Raw genomic sequence first — 15,099 nt, 5'->3', positions numbered from 1 at the left:
GAACAAGTCGGCAACAGAGACAGTCCCTGCCATTTGACGGACCGGGAACTCCATATGAAGCAGAGACTGTCTTTGATGTAATTATGCTGTACTTACCGCAGCGCTTATCTCAGGGTTCAGTACTCAGCCTGAGGTGCTTAATAAACAGCATAACTAGCCCTAACCAACTACCAAGACTTCCTACAACACACTTACCAGTCTTCTCAGGTTCGACTGTCCAACTACTCCTGAACCCATCCCTTTCTGCCTTGTGGTTAAGTCTTGGAATCCATCAGTGGTATTTATCGAGGACTTACCGTTTGCAGAGCACTGTACTAAACACTTGGGAGAATATGGTACAGCAGAGCTTGTAGACAGGTACCCTTCTCACAAGGAGCTTAAAGTCTAGAGGAAAAACTCCATCCCCTGACAAAGAGGTTCCCTTTTGTTTCCTACCATTATCGGGGTCATTGCTGTGGTGTGTCAAGGGAGAGAAGTGATCTGAAACAGTGTAGTTCTGAGACTGGGCTGGAGTTTCTCATTTGAGCCTCCTTTCTAGTGTGTGGACTCTCAGGTGAATTCTCACCTCTATCAGTTTTGCCCAGCTGCTAGGAGCGGCCAGTTATTCCTGCCCCTGCTGTGGGTGGCCTTTTAAGCGAGTGTGCACGTCAGTCCTTCGATACTGGTTCAACTATCCTCCAACAGAAAACCATGTCCCACAGGTCTAAGATTAACAGGCTAGGCTGTTAATAACCTGAAAAGTGAAATAAAAAGGGCCTAGTCTTAACTGACATTTTAGACCCAATTCGTTCCTCCTGCATTCTTAAAACTTAGCCGTGTATTGCCATATCCAGAAGGACTTTCCTTTCCCCTATCAGTTTGATATTTTTTTCCTAAGGCATTTAATGAGCACCTACTGAGGGGTCGGCACTGTTCAAGGTGTTTGGGAGAATACAAGAGTCAGAAGGAAAGTGTGCCTGTCCTCAAAGAACACACCATCTAATGGAGAAGATAAACAAGAATTGCTGACACACAGTGAAAGGCAGAGGAAGAAAAAATATGATGTGAGGACCAATAATAATAATAACGATGCTGTTTGCTAAGCACATACTATGTTCCACGGACTGTGCTAAACACTGGGGTAGATACAAGATAATCATCTCAGCCTCATTTTCTGCCCCACATGGGGATCATAGTTTAAGTGAAAGGGAGAACAGGTGTTGAATCCCCATTTTACAGAAGAGGAATCTGAGGCACTGAGAAACAGCAAGGGCTAATGCAAAGAGCAGGGGCCTGGGAAGCAGAGGACCTGGGTTTTAATCCCTCATCTGCTAATAGCTTTCTGTGTACTCTTGGACAAGTCACTTAACTTTTTTGTTCCTCAGTTTCCTCACCTGTAAAATAAGGATTAAATATCTGTCCCTCCTACTTAAGACTGTGAGGTCCATGAGGGACAGGGACTGTGTCCAATCTAATTAACTCGAACCTGCCCCAACACTTAGTGTTTGACACACAGTAAGTGCTTGAGTTGCCATAAAAAAGAACAAGAAGTTAAGGTTAGTCCTAAGCCTGAGAACATCACACTAGGTTTGGAGGGTGAATCTACTCTTCCTCCTCTCTGCCCCAGCACTGGGCTTTTCCACTGCAGTCACCCCACTGTGCAGACACGAGTCTGGCTGGAGAGAAGATCTTCATCCACCATCACAGACAAATTCAAGTATGGTATCAGATTCGGGCTTATGGCCACCTACGTGCCTGTGTGTGACCCACATTACATGCTCCTCTCCATGCTGGAACTGATAAGTTCTCGTCAAGGAGCAGCAGACAAGTGGCGGAGCTGGGATTAGAATCATTTACCAATGGGAGAGTAGCTAATGAACATATTAAACACAGCTCAAGCCTCAATGTCAGCAAGGGTGGACTGCTACTCCTTGACGGGAACATATTAGTTCCAGCAATGGAGAGGGGTGTGTAATGTGGGTCACACACAGCCATGTAGGTGGCTACAAGCCTGAATCTGATATCATTCCTGAATTTGTCTATAATTGTGGATGAAGACCTTCTTTCTGGCCAGTCTGGTGTCTGCACAGTGAGGAGATTGCAGTGGAAAAGTCCAGTGCTGGGGCAGAGAGCAGGAAGAGTAGGTTCACTCTGTGAACCTAGTGTGATGTTCTTAGGCTTAGGGCTAACCATAGGGCTCTGGAGGGTCCTGGGGCTGTTTTTGAGCTTGGGTCAAGTTGCAAGACTCCTGTTATTTGCTGGCTGAGTGCTGTACTATTAGCCAGACTTCTGTGTCTTTGCTTCCTTCTAGACAGGAAGCTCCTTTGGGTAGGGAACAAGTGGTATTGTATTGTACTCTCTCAAGGAAGTATCGTGCCGCACTGTGCCGTGCTGGGCCGCACTGTACCGAGCCATGCTGTACTGTGCCGAGTCGTGACGCGCCGAGCCATACTGTGCCGAGCCGAGCTGAGCCGTGCCGTGCCATGCCGAGCCGTGCCGAGCCCGCCCGCAGCACTGCTCCACCGCCGGCCTGACCCCGAGCCTACGTGATCCTGAAGCGGACGGATGGACACAGACATCGCCGCCACGTTGACTCGAGACCTCCACTTCCTTGGAGTCGCGCTATCAGTCCTCGATGACCTGCCCCCGGGCTTATGGTCAGCTCTGCAACCCTGATCTCTGCACTCCCACTCAGAGAATCCGACACTAAGGATCTCCGCCCCTGCCTCCGCAGAGTCCCAGCCACCAGCTCCCATTGTGCTCCCCTGCTCGGGCCTGGGGACATTGCGCTCCCCTGCTCGGGCCCGGGGACATTGCACCCCTCTGCTTGGGCCCGAGGACATTGCGCTCCCCTGCTCGGGCCTGGGGACATTGCGCTCCCCTGCTCGGGCCTGGGAACATTGCGCTCCCTAACCGCCCTCCCCACACCCTGCCTGGAAGTGGCCATCTTGGGAAGCCCTCACTCCCTCTTCCCCGGTAAGGTGATTGATTTCCCCCGCCCCGGGCAACGATGTCCTTGTTCTCACTGTGTTACCTTATCTTGGCCACCGCCTTCGCCCGCAACCCACCCCTGACATCCTCAGGGATCCCGCCGCCGCTTCAGGGGCATTTGGACATGAGCCCGGGACTCTCCTTGCTGCTAGCCTTTTGACTTTGATTTTGATCAGGTCGACCCTTAGTCAAGTCAACCCCCGACCCGGTCATCACCCGCTTATTAATAATACTTCATTGTATCATATTGTATCATGTTACTATATTACCACTTTTGCATGTTATTGTTAATTGTTGTCAGTGCTGCCACCTACCTTTCTGGCCTCACCATGTCCTTCCACCCCCCCTCCTCCCATCTGCCCCTCCTAATCCTCTCCTTCCCCTTCCCCCCTCTCGCCCAGCTCTTTCCCGCTCTCTCCTCTGCCTCCTCCCCCCTTATCTCCCCCACCCTAGAAGGCCACTTTACCAGCGCCACCCCTCTTCCCCTTCCTCCTACCTACGCCCCTCCCCACCTAACCCCCTCCTCCCTGCCTCCCCCCTTCCCTCTTCCCCACCCAAGCCCCATCCCAATCCTCCTGTCCCACCGCCACCCCTCTTCCCCCTCTCCCCATCCAGGGCCCTGCCACCTCTTTCCCATCCAAACACTCCCCTCCCCCCGTTCTCCCCCACTGCCCCCCCTGCACCCACAGCTACTTTCGAGTGTGGCCTCTGGAACCCCCGCCCCATTACAGGTAAACCACATTTCATCCTTGACCTTTTCCTTTCCCGCTCTCTCCTCCTCCTCGCCCTTACGGAGACCTGGCTCACTCTTGAAGACACGGTCTCCGCCGCTGCTCTCTCCAGCGGAGGCTTCTCCTTCTCCCACTCCCCCAGACTCACCGGAAAGGGAGGAGTCGTTGGCTTCTTTCTCTCACCCCGATGCCGCTTCCTCACTATCCCTCCTCCCCCTTCCCTCTCCTTCCCCTCCTTTGAATCCCATTGCATTCGCCTCTACCACCCCCTCCAGATACTTGTAGCCGTCATCTACAGCCCTCCCGGTCCCACCACCGACTTCTTCAACCACCTTGACCCCTTTCTCACCTTCCTTCTCTCCTTCTCTCTGCCCACCCTGATCCTCGGAGACTTCAACATCCACATGGATGTACGCGGTGACTCCTCTGCCGCCCGCCTGCTATCTCTCCTCGACTCTGCCAACCTCCTGCTCCACCACACCACGCCCACTCACCGACTTGGCCACACCCTCGATCTCATCATCTCCTACCGCTACACTATCTCCTCCCTCACCAACTCTGAAATCCCTCTCTCTGACCATAACCTTCTCAACTGCCTCCTCTCTCACACTCTCTCCCCCTGCAAATCTGTACTACTCCCCTACAGAGACCTCCGCACTCTAGATCCCATCCATCTCTCCAAAAGCATCTCTCCCCACCTTGCCCCCCGTCCTCTCTTCCCACTCTCAATGATCAGGTTACCGCTCTCAACTCCACCCTCTCTACCCATCTCAACTCTCTCGCCCCCTTTCCCTCCGCTGCTCTCGCTCCACTAACCCACAGCCCTGGGTCACTGCCTCTGTCCGCCTCCTACGCTCCTATGCTCGAGCTGCTGAGCGCTGATGGTGAAGGTCCAAGCACCAAGCCAACCTTATCCATTTAAAATTTATCTTTTCTTGCTTTAACTCTGCCCTCTCCTCCGCCAGGCAAAACTTCTTTTCTTCCCTCATCGACACCCATGCCCATCACCCTCGCCAATTGTTCCGGACCTTTAATTCTCTCCTCAGGCTCCCTGTTCCTCCCCCTCCCCCATCCCTCACCTCCAGCAATCTGGACACCTACTTCATCACGAAAATGAACACAGTCAGGTCTGAACTCCCCAAAGTCACCCCTTCTTCTGCCTCCCCCACTCCTCCCAACCCTCTCCCCTACTTTCCCATCCTTCCCTGCAGTATCTTCAGAGGAGATCTCCTCCCTCCTCGCAAGTGCCACCCCCTCCACCTGTGCCTCGGGCCCCATTCCCGCCCACCTTATAAAAACTATCGCCCCTTCCCTCCTCCCCTCCTTAACTTCTATTTTTAACCGCTCACTCTCCAATGGCTTCTTCCCCTCTTCCTTCAAACATACCCATGTCTCCCCCATCCTAAAAAAACCCTCTCTCGACCCCACTTCCCCTTCCATTTATTGCCTTATCTTCCTACTACCTTTCCTTTCCAAGTTCCTAGAACGAGTCATCTAGACTCTCTGCCTAGAATTCCTTAACTCCCATTCTCTCCTGGACCCCAGCCAATCTGGCTTCCATCTCCTCCACTCTACCGAGACTGCTCTCTCAAAGGTCATCCATGACCTCCTTCTTGCCAAATCCAATGGCTCCTACTGTATCCTAATCCTCCTTGACTTCTCAGCTGCCTTTGACACTGTTGACCACCCCCTTCTCCTCCATACCTTATCTCACCTTGGCTTCATGGACTCCGTCCTCTCCTGGTTCTCCTCTTATCTCTCTGGCCGTTCATTCTAGGTCTCCTTCATAGGCTCTTCCTACCCCTCCCATCCTCTAAATGTTGGGGTTACTCAAGGGTCAGTCCTTGGCCCGCTTCTGTTCTCCATCTACCCTCACTCCCTTGGTGAACTCATTCACTCTCATGGCTTCAACTATCATCTCTATGCAGATGACACACAGATCTACATCTCTGCCCCTGTCCTCTCCCCCTCCCTTCAGGCTCGTATCTCCTCCTGCCTCCAGGACGTCTCCACCTGGATATCTGCCCGCCACCTAAAACCCAGCAAGTCCAAAACTGAGCTCCTTATCTTCCCTCCCAAGCCCTGTCCTCTTACTGACTTCCCTATCACTGTGGACGGTACGACCATCCTTCCCGTCTCTCAAGCCCGCAACCTCGGTGTCATCTTTGACTCGGCTCTCTCATTCACCCCACACACCCGATCCGTCACCAAAACCTGCCAGTCTCACCTTTATAATATCGCCAAGATCCGTCCTTTCCTCTCCACCCAAACGGCTATTTTACTCGTACAGGCTCTCATAATATCCTGGCTGGATTATTGTGTCAGCCTTCTCTCTGATCTCCCTTCCTCCTGTCTCTCCCCGCTCCAGTCTATTCTTCATTCCGCTGCCCGGCTCATCTTCCTGCAGAAACGCTCTGGGCATGTCACTCCCCTTCTTAAAAACCTCCAGTGGTTGCCTATCAACCACTGCACGAAACAAAAACTTCTCACTCTAGGCTTCAAGACTTTCCATCACCTTGCCCTCTCCTACCTCTCCCCCCGTCTCTCTACTTTCCATCCTGCACGCTCCGCTCCTCTGCCACCCACCTCCTCACAGTCCCCCATTCTCGCCCATCCCGCCATCGACTCCTGGGCCACATCCTCCCGCTGTTCTGGAATGCCCTCCCTCCTCACCTCCGCCAAACTAATTCTCTTCCCCTCTTCAAAGCCCGACTTAGAGCTCTCCTCCTCCAAGAGGCCTTCCCAGAGTGAGCCTACCCTTTTTCCCTCTGCTACCCCTCTAACCCTCCCCTTCACCTCCCCTCAGCTAAGCCCCCTTTTCCCCCCCTTTCCCGCTGCTCCTCCCCCTCTCCCTTCCCCTCCCCTCAGCACTTTGCTCATCCGCTCAATCGTATATATTTTTATTACCTTATTTATTTTGTTTAAGAGATGTAAATCACCTTGATTCTATTTATTGCTATTGTTTTAATGAGATGAAAATCCCCTTGATTCTATTTATTGCTATTGCTTTGTCTGTCTGTCTCCCCCGATTAGACGATAAGCCGTCAATGGGCAAGGACTGTATCTGTTGCCGATTTGTACATTCCAAGCGCTTAGTAGATAGGTGGGGTCAGCCATCTTGTCCTTCCCTCATCTAACTCATGACTCCAGGGCCTGGAGGGGAGATTAGAGCAGATCAGAGCCTCATTCCTCCAGAGTAAACCCCAGCATAGACCTGGAGTGAATTCTCCCATCCAATTCCCAAGTAGGAGGAGCTTCTTGTACAGACACAGAACTGTAGATGGACAGAAAGCTCTCACCAAAGGAATCCTCTCCTTTAGCCTCGAGTCTCCCCTCCTTAACCTTGTTATCTAGTGGGACCAAACTAGGCTGTGGAACAGAATTCTGCAGGGCCTGCACCGTGATGCTGTCCACGTTTGACCAGCTACAGAACAAAGTTGTGTATCCCTTGTGGTGGTCTAATGTACAACTTCAACATAACAGGATTGTGTTTGGGGGTGTGTGTATGGGTACAAAAGTAACAACAGTGCTCTTGCTCCTAAACAAATGTGGATCCTGGATGAGGTTGTTGAAGCCGATTATATCACCACCCTCTGCTGTGTCTGGGCAGGGGCCGGAGAGTTCCTTCTTACCTGTGATTTTCATGCTTCCCTTCCCATAGGGATGAGGGCAGAAATCGAGTCAGGGTAGAAGGTTAAACAGGGAGGGCCCCAGTAATGGACAGTGAGGAGCTCAGACACAGTGCATTTCAAGCTTGAAATACTAATAATAATTATGATATTTGTTAAGCACTTATTATGTGCCAAGCACTGTTGTAAGTGCTGGGCTGGATACAAGGAAATTGGGTTGGACACACTCCCTGGCCCATATGGGGCATACTCTCTCAATCTCCATTTTACAGATGAGGTAACTGAGGCACAGAGAAGTGAAGTGTCTTGCTTAAGGTCACACAGCAGACAAGTGGTGGATCTGGGCTTAGAACCCAGGGCCTTCTGATTCCCAGGCCCGTGCTCTATCCACTATGCCATGCTGCAGAGAACTTGTGTCTTGCTACTTTTCCATTCTCTCTCAAGTGCTTGATCCAATGTCTAGCAATCAGTAGGTGCTCAACAAATGCTGTTGACAAAGAGGGCAGCATCGGTCCCAAGTAACAAAGGTCTGGCAGGAAGTTTCCCTTCCTTCCTTTCTTGCTCCCTTCAGTGAAGTCGAGGACTGTGAGACTCCCACATTGTGTATCACAGGCTGGGAGTGAGATGTGACAAACCAGGGTGTTCTGCATTGTACAAGGGTCATGACGAGAGCAGGGAACTGTGGTGAGGACGATTGGTAAATTGTGATGTAGACGATGGGGAATTGTGGTGAGCGTGTTGGGGAATTATAATGGTGTCATTCAAATATCTGTGGTAGCTTCCTCTCTCTGGCCAATGTGGGTGATCAGCTTTCAAGCAGTGGCAACAAACCTCCCTTAACCTGGCGTCCAGCCACTTCACTGCCAGTGCTTGCCTGGCCCCCATCTGCACCCTGCACCATGTCGCCGTGATGACTGTGGAAGGGATCGGAAGCACCAAGACCAACTGCATCCTGTGCAGGTGAGCTGGGCTGGGATTTGGATCTGAAACCAAATGGTGACATGCAAAGTTCTTAGGGTGGGAGCCTCCATAGGGAACTGTATCTCACACTGGACCCCCTGGCTTTTCCTGGTCTATTAAGAAGATCACCTACTCTCAATGGGGCTGTTTCCCCATCAACAAAATGTCCCCTGCCTGTCCCCCTCCCAGGATGCTGGGAGTCTGCCTGAGATCATGCCTGCAGAGCCCTTGGATCTTCTTAGAGAAAGGAGGGGCTGGAGGTTTCTGTGTGTCTCCTGGATTATGATAAACTTGAATGATTGTGAACCAGAGTCACCCACTGAAGGGAATCGTATGCTCCCAACCTCATGGCCTTTCTTCCTAGGTCCTACAAGACCCTTATAATAGTAATAATACTGTTATTTGCAAGCATTTAGTACATGCGAAGCACTTTGCTAGGCCCTCTGGTAGTTACAAGTTAATCAGGATGGACATAGTCTCTGTCCTTAATGAACTTCACATTGTGAAGTGGAGTGAGAACAGATATTTAACCTCCATTTTCCAGATGAGGAACCTGAAGCACAGAAGAGTTAAGTGATATACTCATGGTCACACAGCAGGTAAATGCTAGAGGCAAGATTAGAACTCAAGTACTCTGACTCTTGGGCCCTTGCTCTTTTCACTAGATCTTGATACTCTTTATTAATCTCACTGGGCTCTCCGTGTCTCTGGGAACCATTAACGAGCTTTCTAGACCATAAGCTCTTTATGGGCAGGGAATGGGTCTACCAATTCTATTATATTGTACTCTCCCAAGTGTTTATTACAGAGGTCTGCATACAATAAGTGCTTAAGATATATGATTGATTGATTGAGTGATTGATTGATTGATTGATGAGGCTTCACTGTCATTCATTTGGTTAACGCGAAGCTCAGATCAGTTATGAGACACTTTCCTCCATCACAAAGCATGTAAGAACCAGGCCCTTAGCCCAGCAATTCTGACCTAGAAACTCCCCTTCTGTCTGTCCCCTCCATCCCCCTCACCCCGCACACACAAACTCTATGCCTCTGTCCTCTGCCTGTCTGCATCTCCCACATCCCCTTTGAATTTAAAGAAGATTCTGTTAAGGACAGATAATTTTCCATGTGTGCAAGTGTGGCTTTGCAGTGGCCACTAGTCCCAATCGGCGGGGCCCAGGGAAGCTGAGCCCTTGCTTTGTGGCTGGATGTGCTTTTGGCAGCCATTGCTCCCCATGTGTTCAGGGAAGCCTGTTTACTCAGCCACCCTGCAGTCCATCCTGCCACGGAAGGCCAAGGGAAACATAGTGCCAATAAGTGGCTCAATGGAAAGACCACGGGCTGGGGAGTCAAAGGTCATGTGTTCAAATTCCGCTTCAGCCACTTGCCAGCTGTGTGACTTTGGGGGAAGTCACTTAACTTCTCTGTGCCTCAGCTACCTCATCTGTAAAATGGGGATGATGACTGTGAGCCCCACGTGGGACAACCTGATCACCTTGTATCCTCCCCAGAGCTTAGAACAATACTTTGCACAAAGTAAGCGCTTAACAAATGCCATAATTATTATTCCTTTCTGATGCTTCAGTAAACTACAGACTCAGGGAAGGCTTTGTCTGAGGCCTTAATCCAGGCACAGACACTGATTGACTGGAAATGCTTCTTCACCTCCTCATAGCTCAGCTTCTTCGTCAGAAAAGGGGGGCTCCTCACAATCACCTTTCTGCAGGCTGAGCATTAATTAGGGTTCATGTCTTGCTTTGAAACCTGCAGATGAAAGAATGAATTAGTTTCTTTAACACTGGGTTTCTGTCCTGATAACTGAGGGACATACCTTCCCTTTTTCAAGGGAGCAGGGACCTCTTGCTTTTGGCAGAGGCTATGATTGAACATGAAAATGGTTCCAAGCTGAGCCTACCTTCCCAGCTGTTCTGGTGTGGGACAGTGGGTTCTCAGAACGGGCTGCTCTGAACTCAGCTTTGGACAGCAGAGTTACATTGCCCCAGTTCCACTGACCAGTGGCAGTGTGACTCCATCATTTCCCAAATCCTACTGCATGATGGAAGACTCCCTCTGAAACAGTTCTCCAGCTGCAAATAAAAATGTACCAAGCCTACTTCAGTTCTTATAGTCCCCTTTCTTTTTCCCTGAGCTACTTCCATGTTCTGTTTCAGAACTGCCTCCCCACCGACAGGGATTGCTGATAGGTCACTCTGAGTGGAAGGTTAGTTCTCGGAGATAGTGGGAATTAGGACCCTAGTTATTACTGACATTTGCTTGACTTTCCCCTTTAGGAGAGGATTTCCAAAAGCCACGGCTCCCAGTGCGGGTTCTGCACGCCGGGCATCGTCATGAGCATGTACACGCTGCTCCGGAATAACCCCGAGCCCTCCATGGAGGAGATAGAGAATGCTTTCCAAGGTAACTGGGCCCTGGGCCTGAGGCAGTCCCTTGACACTTGGAGGGAGTTTTCCAGAGTCAGGAACATCCAACAACTCCTGACAAAGGAGGGGAAGTTTATACTTGGGAGAAAGCAGGATTTGGAGTGGGAGATAGAACTGTGAAAATACCAAGAGACAGCAAGTTAGCAATTACATGGTCCAAACTCCCACCCTCCCTAGTCCGGGCTCTGTATTTTCTGCTCCAACTTCTCTGGCATCTCCACTAATGTCTCCCTTTTCCCCAGCCATCAGGGAACCTGTGCCGCTGCACGGGATACAGACCCATCCTGGAGGGCTTCGGGCCCTTTGCTAAAGTAAGTGCCTTAATTGTCAGCAGCAGGAGCAACAACAGCAGCGTGGGGAATGGTTGGCATGAACTCAAAGCAGAGGAGGGATTTCTTGACTTCAGATAAAGTTCAAGGTTCTCGTTAGTAAGTAAATATACCCACAATCAGTAATAGTTTCGTTGGTGAAATTTCCAAAGTCCCCGGGACCTGTACCAATGTATCCTGTGTCAGGGAAGGAATGGCAGAGTATGGAGGGAACATTTTCTGTCCTGCTGCCCTACCTTTCAACATTTGCATCAACCTAGATGGGAAGTACTCAGTTGGCTCTACCAGTCCTGGTGGGTACCCCTTATCTGTACCCTCCGAAAGCAAGCAAGGAGAGAAGGCCATGGGCAGAGTCTAGGGGAGGGCAGTTTGTGGGGAGGAGGAATGGCTTCACAAGAGGGAAATCTTTCCTAAAAGGAAAGCATGTGCCAGGAAATTCCCGGCTGGGGAGTGGGGAAGAATGGGTGGGGGTTTCTTCTCCTTTATTCTTTGTTGTTCTAGATCAGAAGCAGGGGTCAGGTTGGGCCATGTAGCAGGGCAAAAATCTCAGAGCAAATAACCATTTCCCCATTTGGATATTTGTCTTTTCAGGACAGAGAATGTTGTGGGGGAAAGGGGAACGACCCAAACTGCTGCTTGAACAAAGAGGAAAAGAGTACAGTAGGCGGACCCAGGTCCTCCCTTTCACCCCTTGCCACGAGGCTGTGCTGTTTCCCGGTTGCCTGGGGTGGCAGGGTGCAGCTGTGCCAGCTGCCAGATGGGCCCGGGAGAGAGAAGAAATTGCAGAATCTACAGGGTGGCTTCCTGTTGCTTCATGTAATAATAAATAATAATAAAAAATGTAAGCCCTGGCTGAGAATAGTCAAACACAGGCTTCTAAATTATTTCCCTGTTCTGCTTCACATTCTTTCCCCAAGTCTGGCCTGAATAGGGGTAGAGTCTTCTTTGGGGTAGGGGAGCAGAGTGGGTCTTGGGCAGGAAATAGACGATAATTGACTTCAAACTGTCAGTAGGACCCGAGGACGCTAACTCCACCGATCCCTTTGCTTTGTCAGGTCACACTTTCACCTTCCTTATTTCATCCTGAAGAATTCCAGCCCTTAGATCCCACTCAGGAGCCCATCTTCCCACCGGAGCTGCTGGTAGGGAATCTTCCGGGGCACAGGAATGAACCTATGGGACTTGGGTGGATGAAGATTGTGGTTCTGACAGCTGTAGCTCAGTCCAGGGAGACTTGTACCTGTAGAAACTCCTTCCCAACCCCGCTCCCTGCACGGGGCCGATGTGCAACAGGGACCACTTCCCAGCTCTGCTCCTTTCCCAGGGCCAATTTGTAGCCAGAGTCTTACTGAGCTCTGAAGAATAGGCTCTGTGTCCTGGTATCCCCCACCTATGCTCTGCCCTGCCTACTTTTCCTGCAGTCCATCAGCCTTCTCAGCTTGGATGTCTCATCCCCACCTCAATCTGATCTAGGGCCACCAATAACTCCTGATACTTATCAACCTTTGCCCCACCCAACGTCTCTGTTCTCTGTCCTCTTGACCTCTCCCTCTGCTCTAGGCTCCCTACATAAACTGGCCACACTGTGGGCAAAACCTTTCTTGTGGTGCGGTTCCTGCGGGCAGGGCTTCCATCTCCAAATCCACCACTGCAATTGCATCTCAACTGTCATCAAACCTAAAATCTTTTGGCTCAGTTCTCTACCTAAAATCAGACCCTTCCTATCTAGGTTTTCTGCTTAATCCTTCTTCTGCACTCTGGGCACCTCCTAGCTACACAAATGCTTCCTTTGAACTGCAGTCCTGATGACCCAAACCCCTTCTAGCCTTGTTCACATAAATATTCTAGCCTGCCTCCTCTGAAAGATTGACAGGCACTAAATGGCCATGTCCCAAGGGCCTAAGGACACTTGGGAAAACCGAGAGAGAGGGTGAATAGGTCCAGTTGGAAAATCAGGGATTCCTGAGCCGGCCAAAGGCCGGTCCCAAATGCAGCGAAATGTAAGGTGAAATCCCATTCCAGCTCCTCAAAGACGCCCCTCGGAGGCAGCTACGTTTCCAGGGGGAGCGCGTCACATGGATCCAGGCGGCCACCCTGGAGGAGCTGCTGGACCTCAAAGCTCAGCACCCAGATTCCGTGCTGGTGGTGGGGAACACCAGAGTGGGTAAGAGAAGACTTCATCTGCAGAGCCACAGAGTTGCACCTGTATCTGCCTGGGTCAGGACCCAAACCCGGTTACCCCAATTCAGCCAGCCCCACAATCCCACTGAGCTTTTGAGCAACTCTGCTCTTTTTCTAGCCACTTCTATGGCAAACTGCTGGGTGGGAAGTCAGATGCCCTCAGAAGGTGTGCTGCTGAAAAGAGGAAATGGGGAGAGGAGCAGAGAAGGTCAAGATCAGCTCCAGTCCACCCCCACTGGGCCTTTGCATTCAGTAGGCTACCGAGGTTCATGTTCCTTCTGTGTGCTGGATCTGACGGCTTTACCGGTAGGAAGTTGTAAGCATTCTGGGCGTTGACCTAGCAAGGTCCACAGAGTCAACCTACATCTCAGGTAGCCACATCTGGCTCTGGCAGAGACACAGAAGGATACTGAGCTTGACTCGGAGCCCAGCTGTCGTGTGGTTGCTGCTCTGTGACCGAGGGACTTCTGGAAGGGGAGGCCTGAGCCCCACGGTGCTGTGGGGGAAGGGTCTGGGATGAGGTCTGTGGCCTCTCCTGGGCCTGGAGCATTGTGGGCCTTGGACAGTCAGGAGACCAGCGAGATGGGACTGGGACCCAAGCAAGGGGTTTGTGTTTCTTTTCCTTCCAGGGATTGAGATGAAGTTTGGCAACAAGGTGTTCCCGATCATAATTTGTCCGGCCTGGATCCCCGAGTTGAATGCTGTGGAGCATGGAACAGAGGGTGAGAGAGATCCCCACACTGTGCCCCGGGAAACACTTTAATTTGGTCAAGTCCCCTAGCCTCAGTCTTCCCTCTGTGTAATGGGAGCAGACCACAAACCCACACATCTGAGGACAGCTCTTTAGATTTTATCACACAACTCTTTAGATTTTGTGATCACTGTAGCCCCAATGCCCTAATAAGGGGAGGGTTGCATTAACCGGCCTCTTGAGAGAGTCTGGACCACTAGACGAGCCCACGGATGCCTGGACCTTGTTTCTGGACTTGCGGGCCTCCCAAAAACTAACTCCCTGTTCCCACTATGGCTTGGAAAGGCACCCCAGACTTTCTCTGACTGTTATCCAGAGCAGGTTTAGACCTGAACAATCAAAGGCAGGAGAGTTTATTGAAACCTCTGCCGTGCACCAGCTCACCCAGTTGAGGGGGAAGGAGGTGTTGGGAAGCACTAGAGGCCCAGAAGGGGACACTGTCTCTCTGCTCACAGGCATCTCCTTTGGGGCCTCCTGTACACTGAGCTCCTTGGAGGAGACACTGGAAGCAGTCGTGGCCACTCTTCCTGCCCACAAGACGGAGGTGTTCCAGGGCATCTTGGAGCAGTTGTGCTGGTTTTCTGGGAAGCAGGTCAAATCCGTCACAGTGAGTATTTAGTTTAGAGCTCTAAAGCGTGGCAGTGGGCTAATGCATGGAAATCAGAACCGCTTTGTTACACTCCTGCAACAAACTCTTGCATGGGACTCTTTCACCTTCCCTCAGTACATCACGGGGTCTCGGTGTCTCTACAGCTGCTGCTGCTGCCCTCTTTGTGTTGGGGGTGGGGTAGCTGGAGTGTGGGTCCCAAGGGCTCCCTGAGTGGACTGGTCCCATGGCCCTGAGCTCATCAATCAGCTCCCACCCCAATTCCCCAGGGACGAGCCCTGACTCCGTACTGTACTCCCACATTCCTAGTCCATCGGAGGGAACGTCATAGCTGCCAGTCCAAATTCAGACTTCAACCCCGTGTTCATGGAGAGTGGAGCCAAACTGACGCTGGTGTCCAAAGGTGAGTGATGTCAGCTCGCCACTGAGCTGCAGCCCTGACTGTTTCTCGGGGTGCAGAAGTGGAGGGGGGTCCTGGTCTGTCTTTGTGATGTTGGGGC

The 15,099-nt window shown here is 51.3% G+C and overlaps 1 protein-coding gene and 1 long non-coding RNA gene across 2 annotated transcripts; both read left to right on the top strand.

Annotated features, from left to right (window-relative positions):
• Positions 1-2,544: 2,544 nt before the first annotated feature.
• LOC100088101 (xanthine dehydrogenase/oxidase-like) lies at positions 2,545-11,987 on the top strand. Its single transcript, XM_029050301.2, is given in 7 exon segments — positions 2,545-2,636; positions 7,056-7,142; positions 8,183-8,271; positions 8,274-8,290; positions 10,582-10,708; positions 10,981-11,042; positions 11,652-11,987. Coding segments are annotated over 7 exon segments (810 nt in total).
• A 1,201-nt stretch (positions 11,988-13,188) lies between these two features.
• On the top strand, positions 13,189-14,539 carry LOC114806321. The gene is made up of 3 exons (XR_003754346.2): positions 13,189-13,224; positions 13,871-13,963; positions 14,448-14,539. It is a non-coding gene; the product is annotated as an uncharacterized LOC114806321 (long non-coding RNA).
• The last annotated feature ends 560 nt before the right edge of the window (positions 14,540-15,099 follow it).

This window comes from Ornithorhynchus anatinus, chromosome X1, assembly GCF_004115215.2.
Source record: "Ornithorhynchus anatinus isolate Pmale09 chromosome X1, mOrnAna1.pri.v4, whole genome shotgun sequence".
Lineage (NCBI taxonomy): Eukaryota > Metazoa > Chordata > Mammalia > Monotremata > Ornithorhynchidae > Ornithorhynchus > Ornithorhynchus anatinus.
The sequence above is the reverse complement of the archived record's forward strand: the minus strand, read 5'-3'. Positions and strand labels throughout refer to the sequence as shown.